The sequence below is a fragment of the Neomonachus schauinslandi genome, chromosome 8 (genome assembly GCF_002201575.2).
Source record: "Neomonachus schauinslandi chromosome 8, ASM220157v2, whole genome shotgun sequence".
Classification (NCBI taxonomy): domain Eukaryota; kingdom Metazoa; phylum Chordata; class Mammalia; order Carnivora; family Phocidae; genus Neomonachus; species Neomonachus schauinslandi.
In genome coordinates this window covers 92,676,045-92,691,534 of record NC_058410.1, presented here as the reverse complement: position 1 = coordinate 92,691,534, position 15,490 = coordinate 92,676,045, and the positions used below count along the sequence as shown (strand labels likewise).

The window sequence follows — 15,490 nt, the reverse complement described above, 5'->3', positions numbered from 1 at the left end:
TGTGATTCCTCTACCTTTGTTCTTCTTTCTCAAGACTGCTTTGGGTATTGGAATCTTCTTTGGTTCCATACAGATTTTAGAATTCTTCCTTCTACTTCTGTGAAAAATGCAATTGGAATTTTGACAGGGATTGCACTGAATTTGTGGATTGCTTTAGGTAGTATGGACATTTTAACAATATTAATTCTTCCAATCCGTGAGCACAGAATATCTTTCCATTTACTGCATCTTCATTTTATTTCATCTGTATCTTACAGTTTTCAGTATAGGTCTTTACCTCCTTGGTTAAATTTATTCCTAGGTATTTATTCTTTATAATGCAACTGTCAATGGGATTGCTTTCTTAATTTCTATTTCTGATAGTTTTTTACTAGTGTATAGAGCTGCCACAGATTTCTGTATATTGATTTTGTATGCTACAATTTTACTGAATTCACTTATTAGTTCTAACAACTTTTTTTTTGGTGAAGACTTTAGGGTATTCTATATATAGCACCATGTCATTTGCAAATAGTAACAGTTTTACCTTTCCTTTCTGTTTTGGATGGCTTTTATTTCACTTTCTTGTCTTATTCCTGTGGCTACAGCTTCCAAAACTATGTTGAATAAAAGTGGCAAGAGTGGGTAACCTTGTCTTGTTCCTAATCTTAGAGAAAATCTTTCAGTTTTTCACCATTTAGTATGATGTTACCTGTGGGTTTGTCATATATGGCTTATATTTAGATACTTTGCCTCTATGCCCACTTTGTTAAGAGTTTTTACCTTAAATGGATGTTAGATTTTGTAAATGTTCTTTCTGCAACTATTGAGATTGTCATATGACTTTTATCCTTTTTGTTGTTGTTGTTAATGTGGTGTATTATGCTGATTGATTTACAGATGTCGAACCATCCTTGCATCCCTAGAATAAATCCCATTTGATCATGGTGTATGATCCTTTTAAGGTATTGCTGAACTTGGTTTGCTAATATTTTGTTGAGGATTTTCATCAGGGATATTGGCCTGCAATTTTCTTTTTTTTGCTGTGCCCTTGTCTAGTTTTGGTATCAAAGTAATGCTGACCTTATAAAATGGGTTTTGAGGCATTCTTTCCTCTTCAATTTTTTTGGAAGAATTTGAGAAGATAAGTATTAAATCTTCTTCAACTGTGAGGTAAAATTCACTGGTGCAACTGTCTGATCTTGGACTTGTGTTTGTTGAGAAGTTGTTTTTTTTTTTTTTTAAGATTATTTATTTATTTATTTATTTGAGACAGAGAGAATGAGAGACAGAGAGCATGAGAGGGAGGAGGGTCAGAGGGAGAAGCAGACTCCCTGCCGAGCAGGGAGCCCGATGCGGGACTCGATCCCAGGACTCCAGGATCATGACCTGAGCCGAAGGCAGTCGCTTAACCAACTGAGCCACCCAGGCACCCTGTTGAGAAGTTTTGATCACCGATTCAATCTCCTTACTAGAAATTGGCCTACTCAAATTTTTTACTTCTTCATGATTCAGTCTTGGAAGATTGTGTGTTTCTAGGAATTTATTCATCTCTTATCTGATTTGTTGGCATATAATTGTAATAGTTTCTTATAATCCTTTATATTTATGTGATATGAGTTGTAACTTTCCTCCTTCACTTCTGATTTTATTTGCTTGAGTCCTCTCTATTTTTCTTGGTGACTTAGTGAGTCTAACTAAAAGTCTGTCAATTTTGTTTATCTTTTCAAAGAACCATGTCTCCTAGCACTAACAGGTTAGAGGAAAATTCCAAAATAGTGCCTGCCAGCGCCAGTATTAGCAAGTCAGAATGAGATCACAAAAATGGCATATGTTAGTGTCTCTGTCCCAGAGAAAGTCCCAACAAGTTCCTGCTTCTCCAGCAGACACCCCAAAATAGTAAGTGGGTCTCCTTCACACATGGTCCAATTGCTTATCCAACTGGTGTTTTTATGCTGAGTCATGGGATGACTTAGTCTATGTGCGAGCCCTTTAAGAGTGTGTTCTCCCATTTCCTAAAGTTCTGTGGTTTTCTTGGACATAATCCCTGTTGGTTTCCAAAGCCAGGCTTCTTGGGGGCTCATCTGTCCTAATCAGAATCTAGGGTTGGGGTACCTGATGTGGAGCATAGACCTCTCACTTCTCAGGGAAAAGATCTGCATTTTTGAGATCTCTCCTAACTGTGGATTGCTGTGCCTATGTGGGGAGGGTGGTGTTCCTGGGAAGACCATTGTTTGCTAATATTTTGTTGAGGATTGCCTCTGCCACTCCTATCCATTTTGACAGTGCATTTTGACACTGTCCTTTTATTCTTTGCTGTGAAGGCTTCAGTCATCCAAGTTTCAGATTTTTTTCTGAGGAAATTACTCCATATGTGGTGGTAAATTTTTTGTGTCCACAAGAGGATGTGAGCTCAGGATCTTCCTACATTGCCATCTTGAACCCCTCCTAGGAAACAATTCTGATTTTTCTTGACTCTAGAATTAACACTTTCTGTTTGATCAACATTGCCCGGTCCATCATTACTATTGTCCATATTGTCCTTATTATCTAATCTGGTCTCCCATTTCCCATTCTCTCTTAAATATGTCTCCATAATATTTATCTTTTAAATCTTGAAGATAGTTTTCTGGTTATTAAATTCTACACGGGCAGTGACTGATGTAACACAAATTCCTAGAATCATGCGTAGCATATATTTGATGTTCAGAAATATTTGTTGAATTGAATTTAAACAAATCTTTTGCCTTGCATTATTTAGACCACTGATACTACTTACTTAAATTATTGACTCAGTTAAAAATTATACATTTATTTAACAGATTCTGATTATTGAGCTACTTTTCTGCCGTGATTCATTTTTTGTACCAAATTCTTCAATAATCATAAGTCTTTTTAAGTTGCTTCCAACTATAAAAGTATTTTCAGGTCAGTGTTGGCATATGTTTGTTATGTACCTGTGTACAAGTGCAGGATTAGCGTTCAGTAAATGTTCTGAATACAATATAAAATTTCTATTTGATCCTCTACAAATTCCCTTATACTACAATCAGAAGAAGTTAAGAAGTGAAGATTTTTTTAAAGATATTTTTATTTTTTAAGTAATCTCTACACCCAACATGGAACTTGAAACCACAACACTAAGATCAAGAACTGCACACTCTACTAATGGAACCAGCCAGGTGCCCCAAGAGGTGAAGATTTTGGCCTTGACGATCAGATCCTGTATCCTTAGGAACTACAGATCTTTAATAATACAGATAACCTTAGGAATGTTGCTAAGCCTTCATGTTAACGACTACTATTGGAATTGCAAAAGTAGTTATTGAGATTTAGTGCCAGTTAATGGGGAAGAAGTAAATTATCAAGTTGAAATCAAGATGGTGAAAGACTACATCAAAAACTAATGATGTAATAATGTATGGTGATTAAATAACATAATTAGAAAAAAAAAAGATGGTGAAAGAAACAGGAGAATGATGCTGGGCAACTAAAAAGCAATAAAAACTCCTGAAAAGAGTGGCCTTGGAGAATTCAGATCCTTGACATCAAATGATACCAGAAATCGTTAGTGATAAATTGTTTCTTAAGATAGAAAAGAGATTATCACATCCTGACTCTAGATTCATAAAGTGAATATTTGATTATTTGTACTGTGAGGAGTAAGAAGATACTTGCGTTAAGGTTTGTAGAAAATCAAACTCAAATAGTTATCCACTTTTCTTTTTATCTGCTTTCTGGGTTATGCCAGTCAATTAGCAATACTAAAGTGGCCTTGCATCTCAACAACAATAATAATAATAAATTATATTATTACAGTGGTATTCTAATTAATTATATCTTGTTATTATAATAATGTTATTCTAATTAATTATATAATAGTAATCATTATTAGCTCTGTTCTAAGAATAAGTAATAATTTTAATTATTTCCTAAGTCATAGGTCTGTATTATCTATTACGACTTATCAGATAAGAAGAAATACTCAATGTTAGTTGGTTATAAATGTCTCCAAATACAATCAGAATATTATCTTAGTACTATAGCAATACAGGAAGTATTTCTGAGCAAGTAATAATTACATAAATACATGTGGCTTTGTGCTTAGTACTATTAGTTACCACACCATTAGAATATGGTTAATTATGAGAAAGAAAAGAGACTCAATTGTTTTGAAGACAGCAATCTGAGGAAACTTTTTTTTTAAAAATTTTATTATGTTATGTTAATCACTGTACATTACATCATTAGTTTTTGATGTAGTGTTCCATGATTCATTGTTTGTGTATAACACCCATGCTTCATTCAGTACATGCCCTCTTTAATACCCATCACCAGGCTAACCCATCCCCCCACCCCCTCCCCTCTAGAACCCTCAGTTTGTCTCCCCCTCCGATTTGCCCCCCTTCATTTTTCCCTTCCTACTTTTTTTTTTTAACATATAATGTATTATTTGTTTCAGAGGTACAGGTCTGTGATTCAACAGTCTTGCACAATTCACAGCACTCACCATAGCACATACTCTCCCCAATGTCTATCACCCAGCCACGCCATCCCTCCCACCCCCCACCACTCCAGCAACCCTATCTGAGGAAACTCTTGCAACATTTCAACAACAACCCCAGCAGTGTGGGAATGATATCCAGGTTATGGGTTCTGGTCCCTCTCTGCATTGAACTTTATTTTTTTTATTCTGTTGCTGATCATTACCTTACCTGTAGGATGTTGTTGCTATACATGCTACACTCCTGCCATCAGCCAGCCAATATGTATCTGCCATTTCCCACCTTGTACATAGGTCTTGCAAATTATCATTATTTTTGCTTGTTGGTGGGTTTTTATTTAATACATTGTTTTCCCTACATATTCTCTTGCATAAAACACTCTGACCAAATTTTCACTTTTTATTAAATTATAGCATGAATTTCAGGGATACATTCTTATATTTATAATCTTTCAAAGCTTTATAAAAATTTTATTAGTGCATGAAAGTCTATATCTTCTATCTCCTAGAATGAAAATACTCTGCTTTTCTTTTCTATTTTCCTTATATCTACTTCCCTGTATGATTGCTAATAACGATCAGTGTCATTTTCCCATTTCAGAGCTAGGATTACAGTCTTTGAGGAAGAGAAGGCAAGAATGTCCTCTCTTTGCTTTTACTCTAAAGAGGAAAAGCATTTACTTTTCTTCCATAGTCACACTCCTGAGAGGTTTCCTACACAGTTTTCTAATCTCAAACCTGAAATGATATAATATGCCTTAATTGCCCCATTTCAAGAATCACCACTGTCACCAAGACATACATCCAATCTGATGTAGGAAAGAAATAACCTGGAATGATGCATTTTTTTCTGTGTTGAATTGTGTTAATATATTGTATCCTCTTGCTAATATACAATATACTGTATTCTATGTTGAATATTACATATATATGTATATCTATATAATACCTTTTCTTTAAGTGATAAAACCTCTAGCAATGATCATTAGAGACTTATCCTGGTTATGACAAATACTTTTCAAATTCTGTCAACTCTGATAATATTCTAGTGTTGTGTAGCATACTGTGCTGAGATTCTGGGGCCATGCCAGGGCTTGGTAGAAATGAGCACTGTGATCTCTTAATTCTGTCAACAACTAACTGTTGAGCCGGTAACAAAGTCATCTATTTGTTTGTTATCTGTGACCTAGACCTAATTTCCTGGTTGTGTGGAGAACCATCCTTTCATCTTTTCTATGAAAGAATGAATAAACTCACATTCAATGAGCAGAATTTTGCTAAACCCTCATAAATTCTAATTATGAGACAATGTATTATGTTCAATCATGAGCTAATTATTAAGCATTATTAAAACTTACTAACTCAACTTAATTGAAGGTGAGAGTTAACCAGTAGGAAAATGAAATACAGTGCCATTATTTTAAAGTTGGAAAAGGGGAAGTTGTAGTCAGGGATCCCAGGGAAGTCTCATTCACAAACTACAATGTAAATGTTATCCCCTAGCCTTGTGTAAGGGGTAATCTGCACAACTATATGTGACAGTCCTAGTGCCTGAGCTATAAGAGAAAGGAGTATGATAAAATATAATGATAATAATGACAACATTTGTTTACCGCTTTATACATGACAAAGGAAAGAGAAAGGCATTAGCATTACTGAAACATAGATTAGGATTTTATATCCTTTTTGTCACTATTTGTCAAATGATTTAATATGCTTAATCTGTATTTGTACGCCAAATTAGCAATAAGTGAAAACTTTAATAGAGTATCTGCTCAAAATATTAGAGATTTAAAATTAGGAGAATTCAACTTATTGATATTTTATTGACGTGCCACTCTACTTGTTTTGATAAGACTGTGGTAACTGGAGGGAGACCAGTAAGTTAGAAATTTTTTCCCAAGGTAATAATAATGGTTTTTCCCTTAACAATTCATTTAAAGTACTAAAACTGTGTTGTTTTCGAACAGCTTACCACATTCAGACATTTCATGACAAGTTGTATGTTCCGAAGTCAGCAGTCTTGAACAACTACAACCTCTGGACATAGGGCACATTGGATAAATGCTGGATAACATAAAAGAAGGGCAAGGAAGGTAAAAACTCTATGGAAAGACACTCCATTTCATAGAGGAATTAGATGGTAGTCCTATTCTACATTAGCTTTCTATGTGGTTCTAACATGCCTCTTACTGGCTATAATTCTTCACCTATTTTATTTGTCAATTTTAATGTCCTGATACATTAGCATTTCTATAGACTTTAATATTGAATGTCAAAAGAAACCTGGATCAGCAAGTAATTTTTTTATAATAAAAAAAGAACTGGCAGTTCATATATGCCCCCCCGTGGTTCTAGTGAAAGATGAAGTAGACAATTGCCATCCTTTTCTTGGTGCTGAGGCAAACAAGGCAGATGGGAAAAATTTATCAAGTAGGACTTCCACCGATTGTAAAATTTACTAATACAACATTGAGAGCTATCAGAATAGTTATTTATTTAACTAAATAAAATCTATTTACTTATTTATTGAGAGAGTGCGAGCATGAGATGGGGGGCTGGTGTGGGTGGCTGGGGAGGGGGAGAGGGAGAGAGAATCTTAAGCAGACTCCACACTGAGCCAAATGTAGGGCTTGATCTCACAACCCTGAGATCACAACCTGAGATGAAACCAAGAGTCAGAGGCTTAACTGACTGCGCCACCCAGGCTCCCCTATTTATTTTTTAAAAAGCTTATTCAGGGGCATCTGGGTGGTTCAGTCGGTTGAGTGTCTAACTCTTGATTCTGGCTCAGGTCGTGATCTCAGAGTTGTGAGATTGAGCCCTGCCTTGGGCTCCATGTTCAGTGGAGAGGCTGCTTCTCTCTTTCCCCTTTTCCCCCCAGCCCTCCCCGCACTGGCATGCTCTCTTTCTCACCAAAATAAATAAATCTTTAAAAAAATCTTAAAAAAAACCCTCCAAACCAAAAGCTTATTCATTCAATCATTTATTCACCCATACAAAAAATATTAAGTGTTCCCATGTGTCTGGCAGAGTTCAAAACAGGGGAATAAAGCAGTAAAACTAGACAATAATCCCACCCTCATGACATTTATATTTTAGCAGGAAAACCAACAATAAACAAATAAGTAATATATATACGTATGTGTGTATATATAGAACAGGTTATAAAAGCTATGAGGAAAATTAAGTAAGTGAAGAGGGCTAAAGCATGATAAGACAATAAATTGCAGGGTTAATTAAGGGGCTAGTGATATTGTGAACAAAATATAATAGGATTGTACAAATGCAGGGAGGTTACTTTAGACCGTGTGGTCAGGGAAGAATTTCCTGCATTGCTAAAATGAGCTGAGACCTGAATGACAATTGTGTCAGTATTTTGGAGAAGAATCTTCAAAGGCCCTTAGTGAGGCGTGAGCCTGGAGAGCCTGGCGTGCGGGATGAACAGAAGCCAGCATGTCTGGAGTGCACAGAGTGAGCAGTCGGTCAGGCAGGGAGAAAATCCGAGATAGGCAGGAGCAGGTCATATTGGCCAATGTGAGATTTTCGTTCCTCATCTGGATGTGTATATATAAAGCATCTTAATTGTGGGGTACTACTCCTCCAACTTGACCCAAATAGCTATTTTATGTCTCTGCATCACTCCTGGTGCCTATTAATCAGCCATCCCATCAGTCAGACCCTCAAACAAATAATTATTGTGCCATGCACGATGCTAAATGATGGGAATACAAGAGAGACACTGCTAGCCCTGCCCTCATGGAGTCTATATTTCAGTGGAGAAGTTATAAATGAAATTATTACACGTATCACAAGGTCTAGAAGTAGGCGAGATGTATTACCGGCATTTATAATAAAATAGGGTTAACCTAGCCCACAACTTAGATCCAATATATATGTAGCAATGAAATAGTGTTTCGTCTTACATATTTAACCTCAGAAAGTCATTCCAAGATTCTATCTACCACAACAATAAAATAGATTAAAAGCATCCCTTTAAATGGTGCGTGATAATTTTCTATGTCCTTTCATATACATTACCCTATTTAACATTCACAATAACTGTGATAGAGGTCAGTCAGTTATAATTATTTTTTTAAAGATGAAGAAGCTGAAGCTCTGAGAATTTAAATTATTTGTCTACAGGCATGAAATGAGTTAGTAATGTAGGTGGTCCTAGCCTTTTTCTATACCACTTATATCACTAGAGGTCTGATCTGAGCTAAGTATAGTAAAACTGCTTACCCAACAGCACTAGGCATTTAGTTTGGACGCAAAAGGAAGAGAGAAGATAACAACCTTGTGCTTATGAAATATTGGATCTGTTTAGGAAGGTGTTCTGATAAGCACCAGGTAATAAATTGTGCAGAAATTCTGCGTGCATATAAAGTTAGGGAATAGCCAGAGTAATATGGGATTATTCTATAACCTTGTCTTGACAGAAATTTTTAAACTGGGCATATAAATACATTATGTGGTTGGATTTTGACGCTTTTACATTTCGAAATTCTGTTTTTTTTTCTTTTCCCATTCTCAAAATCACTGCCAGTCAATGAATCTTACCCATCATTTCCTCTGAGTTTATTGCTTACTTTAGAAATCTACAGTGTTTCTTTCTTTTTTTTTTTATTAAAGATTTTATTTATTTATTTGAGAGAGAGAGAGATAGTGAGAGCAGGAACACAAGCAGGGGGAATGGGAGAGGGAGAAGCAGGCTTCTTGCTGAGCAGGGAGCCCGATGTGGGACTCGATCCCAGGACCCTGGGATCATGACCTAAGCCGAAGGCAGACACTTAAGGACTGAGCCACCCAGGCGCCCTACAGTGTTTCTTCATTGAACAGATTAATCTTAGCTACTCTCTTTCTCCTCTGCCAAAGACTTCTGCCCAGGCACTCCAGAAAACTTTACTCAGCATTCTCTTCCAATTATCTTATTCCCTGCTCTAAGCCCCAATGCCAAGATTTCTATTTGAATGACCTCTTCCTAGAATGCTAAATTGTCAACCTTTATAAAAGCTTCATTCATTTAACCTTCCCCTACTTCTTAGAAAATTAGTAGAGAATTCTATCCAATATGCAACCCTGAGTTTGCTGCCTTACTTAATGAACACTCTCTGTTGCTCTCATAGAGTGCAATGAGTTTATTTTTCCAATTTTTGTTTGATGTCAACAAATGTCTGGCTCTATTAATATTGATTATTTTACATTATGTTTTATAATGAGCCAGCACCTGGCATAATGTCACGTACCAGTACATTTGATATTTTCAAGTAACATCATTGTCTTGTTGCATATATTACATATCTAATCTCTTTCCCCTGCCTTTGTACCTGCAAATGCTTTTTCCATTAATTAAAAATTGCCAAGAAAACATGTCAACTACCAAGTGATTAAGACACAAGAGAAAAGCATGCAACTTCACTTATATATTTGTGTTTATGTGCTAATTGTCTTATTCTTCATGACTGTGACCTGGTGATGTACGGAGGACACTGTCAAACCTTGGTTATGCAGCAACATGCCAGGTCCCGTGCTAAGCGTTTGTTGTATTCTATTTTATTTTACCTTCTTATCAACTACACAAATGATTAGTTTGCAATATGACTCTCCGTCTAAAAAGTCAGTGAAGACCAAAGGCACACTTGAAAAAGAAAAGGTATGAGAAACATCTTTGTGAAAAATGAAAGACACTTACGGGAACCAGGAATTTTTTAATCTCTTCCAATGCATGACTCATTCGTGAATAAGCTTCCCCAGGTGGAGCAAACACTTCAATTAATACATGAAGTTCATCACTCAAGTGGGCATATTTGGCTTCCCCACTCTTCCTTAATTCTTCTTCCTGTGAAAGAGGTTATTTTTAGAAATACAAATCCACCCATTTTGCATTGATTTAACATTTACTGAGGATATGACAAAAGGGCATAATCTAAGCAAATTTTCCATAAGTATAAACCTTTTGAGAAATAAAAATCTGGTACAAGCCATTTAAAGATTTTAAAATCATCTTTGAGTGTTTGAATGATTTTTTAAAAAGCTGGCATAATTATCATCTACAATGGATTTTAATCAGCTAAATGAAAATGCTAACCCCCTGAAAAGAAGTTACAGAAATGCCGTTAAGTTTTAGTGTACACTACTATATTGAGGAAGAAAAGGATTGTTTTTGCATCTGATGAGTAATATTTTGCAGATAATTAACTAAAGATTATCACTGTTCTTTAAGAAAACAAGAAATTTCGGGGCACCTGGGTGGTTCAGTCCGTTAAGCATCTGCCTTCGGCTCAGGTCATGATCCCAGGGTCCCGGGATCGAGTCCCACGTCGGGCTCCCTGCTCAGCAGGGAGTCTGTTTCTCTCACTCTCTCTCTGTCTCTCTGTCCACCCCCACCCCCCGCTCATGTCTGCACGCTCTCTCTCAAATAAATAAAATCTTAAAAAAAAGAAAACAAGAATTTTCTAGCTATTTTTTGAGACGCAGTGAAAAGGTTACTTGTTCTCCATTAAAGTAGGTAAAACCAAGGCTTATCTTCCAGCCTATGCGCCCATTGGCCCAGATTGTCATCTAGCTTCAAACCTGCATCTTCTCTGTCATTTGCTGCCTCATTTTGGTCAACAGGAGTATATTAAAGGGGTTGCGGTTAAGCATTATGTTGGCATTGATTCTGCATGAGCTATATTTCCTCAGCTTAACCAACAACAACACATTATTGTTAGATCAGATTTTTCGTAGTACTGTACCCAAGCAATTCTTGCGGCCTGATTAATTCAGCGCAGGTGCAGAGCAAATCAGTACACGACCTATATACTTTGCTAATGAATGCCAGGTAGTTGACGTCTATCAGCTCTAATCTCACAATAACCTTGCCCATTATTCACAACTCAGATTAGGGAACTGAGTTTAAAGACCTCAAGTAGCTCCAGCAAAGTTGGGATACAAACCCAGTTCATTTTGCAACCAGACTTGCATTTGTCTAGGGTTTTCATGGAAGCAAAATTTGGTGAAAATAGTAACATAGATAATATTAATTAATGTTTTACTCTTCCTGACTCCCTTCCCCAGTAAACTAGTAGTTGTTTCACTAAATTTCAAAGGATAAACATTAAATGACAAAGTAATTTTTAGTTTTATTTGGGGATTGATTAGAAAAGCAACATGAATAGACCTTATCTGGATAAATAAAAGCAAATTTGCTATTGATTTCTTATAAATTAAATATGTGACCCATGTTAGTGTGCTTATCTGATAGAAATGTCCATCATTTCAATACATGAAGGATCCGTGAAAAAGATGGGAAGGTGTGACTGCTCTTCTGTCCCTCCCCCATCTACTCAAATCTCTCTAACAGCCATACCTTTCAGCCTGGTAATCCACTCTCCATGTTCCTAAGCATACTTTCCATCTCTACCCAGGAGTTTTTAACTTAAAAGGGTTTTCTTAGTGCCCATTTCTCAGTTTAGGGAGAAGCAGCACCTGCCTCAACAACTATGCACTCACAGGGTGTAGTAAACATCTCTTTCCTCTTGGGGTTCTGCTGCGAGGCAAGCTGCTCCCTATCTCTGGGGTCAGCTTCATTTGCACCGATGTGATCAGGTGGTTAAATCAGAGGAGTCTTCATACTGCCCCCTTCTCCATGCTTCCTGAGCTGATTTCCCACTGGTTATCAAGGGCTACTTGCTAGACAAAATTTTTTTTTAAAGATTTTATTTATTTATTTGAGAGAGAGAATGAGATAGAGAGAGCATGAGAGGGGGGAGGGTCAGAGGGAGAAGCAGACTCCCTGCTGAGCAGGGAGCCCGATGCGGGACTCGATCCCGGGACTCCAGGATCATGACCTGAGCCGAAGGCAGTCACTTAACCAACTGAGCCACCCAGGCGCCCATTGCTAGACAAATTTTATAGTGTCTGCATGCTATAAGGTATGGCGTTCAAATATGAATTATAATACTCATTTTAAAGGTTTTCAGATAAAATTAACCGGACTAGGTACTCTGCAGTTGGGCCACTAGGCTGATGTTCATGAAAAAAATGCAGCTTGCTATTTAAAAACACATTTGCCTCTCCCTTCCCCCATCATCCTTTATATAAGCAGAAGAGGAGACTGAGGTCTTTGGTTATTAAGCAACTTCGCGAAGGTCAAGCGTTAGTCAGGATTCCAGCCAGGACCCAGTAAAGTAGGTGTTAGCAGCGATAAAGACTTTAAAGGAGAAAAGTTAACACAGCAGAACCTCTCGTGAGCTACTACAGGTTATTCTCAAAACTAAACTTCGTATGTTCAAAGGTGTGTTATATTTGAACTCACATATTGGGGTAAATTTTGACAGAGCAAAATTCCCAGGCCTTCGTTTCTTCCTGTGAAACTTAGATAATAATAGTGAGGTCCCAGGATTTTGTGAATTTGGAGAAAAGTGAAGAACATTTTGTATTCTAAAAATGCTACACAAATTTATTATAGTAATAAATACATTATTTCTTATGTTCTCAAGTAGTATTTTAAAATAATGCTGGGTTATTTCAACAAAGACCAAAATAAATGTGACTCAAACGTGAAGAAGAGTTCTTTCTTTCTGAAGTGAAAGTCCAAGCTGGAAGTAGCTAGAGGAGCAGGTGGTTCTTCTCTGCACTCTTATCCAGCGATCCTGGTTTCTCCTCTCTTAACTCCAGCGGCCCTGAGGATGTGCTTCTCATGTGTGTTGATGAAGGAGGCTGTCTATCATCACTTCTAAATTCCACTCCCAGGGCAAGGGAAAGAAACTGTAGACAGCACAAAGCTTATTTCAAGGACATACACCAGAGGTTACGTATATCATCTCTGCTCACATCTCTTTGGCACAAGCGTAGTCACATGGTGGCTGTGGATGCAATGGAAGCTATAAATGTGGTTTCACACTGAGCAGCCATGAGACTCAATGTGAGGGTTTCATTTATGACAGCAAAAAAGGGAGAATGGATACTGGATGACAGACAACAGGCTGTCTCTGCAACCAGTCCTCATTCAGGGTTAGTTAAAAAAATATTTATTAAATCTAATTTTGGTGAACAGCTAGCCATTGTCTGCCAGAACGTCCAAATTTTATTTTCAAAAACAATACTACGCCCCCAGTTGGATTTGTAACATAAAGCTCCAAGTTTCATTTGAATATGGGCAGACATCACAGCCATCCTAAACGGCACTGGTGTCCAGAAACCAGTAAGTACATTTATAGTAATTTAATACAATCTTATGAGGCATTTCTTAAACAAGAGTTCCAAATGTATTTTGAAAAAAAAAAGTTTATCTTTGCAGTAAATTCATTATTTGATAAGCTGATTATGAATGGGGCAGTAAGTAGTGTTTTCGTGTTTCTGCCCAATTATCTTCTGCACGTTTTACAACAAAGATCATAGTACCGTGGCAGGTTATACTAGATAGAACGGAGGACATAATAGCAAGAAGAATAAAGAAAAAGATTAAGAAATTAAAAATGTCAGGGGCTCCTGGGTGGCTCGGATGGTTAAGCGTCTGCCTTCGGCTCAGGTCATGATCCCAGGGTCCTGGGATCGAGCCCCGCATCGGGCTCCCTGCTCCGTGGGGATCCTGCTTCTCCTTCTCCCTCTGCCACTCCCCCTGCTTGTGTTCTCTCTCTCTCTCTCTGTCAAATAAGTAAATAAATAATCTTAAAAAAATAAATAAAATAAAACATTAAAAAAAAAAGAAATTAGAAATGTTAGAGAAAAACCTTGGGTATAAATTGACATGAATTGGTCCAAAGTTGCCAGTACAGAAGACTGGGTCTCCACCTAATGAAAGCACAAAAAGGTCACAGGGACTAAATAAAAAAAATGTAAGATGGACACACTAGAAGGTGAATCAGCTTGACATGATTTAGAATTCTGTTTAAAAGACTGCACATTCTGGGGCGCCTGGGTGGCTCAGTTGGTTAAGCGACTGCCTTCGGCTCGGGTCATGATCCTGGAGTCCCGGGATCGAGTCCCGCATCGGGGTCCCTGCTCAGCGGGGAGTCTGCTTCTCCCTCTGACCCTCCTCCCTCTCCTGCTCTCTGTCTCTCATTCTCTCTCTCTCAAATAAATAAATAAAATCTTTAAAAAAATAAAAAAAATAAAAGACTGCACATTCAGTTGATATTATTTAATCTTCCATGAAAAAGGTACATTTATTCCATTGAGGATATTTACTTTAACCATTGACCTTCAGAACACGATTTGTTTTAGTTCGGCTATTACAAAGGAATCATGGGCTAATTATTTCAAGTGCAATTATTAGTTGCTAAACATGAGAAATTCAAAACAAAGTCATTACAAATATCAAATCTAGTTTACATATCCCCAAACATTCTATTCCCGTGTTGTACCCTAAGGTAAAATATAAGTAAAACATAACGGTTTTTTACCAGTTATTTTATAGAGAATAGCATAGCAGGAAATAGAGTCTAATTTGAATTGGATTCATGTGTTTAATTGTTAAAAGGATTTTTAAGAAAACTTTCTCTTAGGAATTATCATTTGTATTTTATCTTCCACAGAAGAATGCTTCTGACTTGGAAATAATTTGACAATTAGAAAAGTTTCCTCTTAATTCAAAATAGCATGTTCATTGAAGAAAACTTGAAAAAAATCCCCAAAGTACAAATATTTTTAAAAATATCGACAGCCACAAAATTCAAGACATACTATTAGCATTTTCAGTGTATCTTCTTCAAGTATCTTTTTACAGTAATAGTAATGGAACTGAAATAGTAATTTTAATATTGCTTCTTAGGTCATGGGTATGCAAAGTACTTTTCATAGGCTAATTTTGTATGTACAACTCTACTTAATTCTACATAATGTTATTTCCTTCATTTTACTGATGAGGGGACTGGGACACAGGGAGAAACTTGTCCAGGATTACACAGACTATAAATCATGGAGTTGGTTTAGAATCCAGGTAATCTCATACCAGGTCAAGTTCTTAGTCACTATGGGTAGGTACTGGTATAGATAGGTATGTCAAATGTAAATAAACAT

General features: G+C 36.8%; 1 protein-coding gene across 2 annotated transcripts in view; it reads right to left on the bottom strand.

Annotated features, from left to right (window-relative positions):
* KHDRBS2 (KH RNA binding domain containing, signal transduction associated 2) overlaps nucleotides 1–15,490 on the bottom strand; it is a 561,940-nt gene that overhangs the window by 265,360 nt on the left and 281,090 nt on the right. For both annotated transcript variants that reach the window (XM_021692046.1, XM_021692047.1), the window contains exon 4: nucleotides 10,179–10,325. In XM_021692046.1, the coding sequence (XP_021547721.1) occupies nucleotides 10,179–10,325 (147 nt within the window). The remainder of the gene's footprint in view (nucleotides 1–10,178; nucleotides 10,326–15,490) is intronic.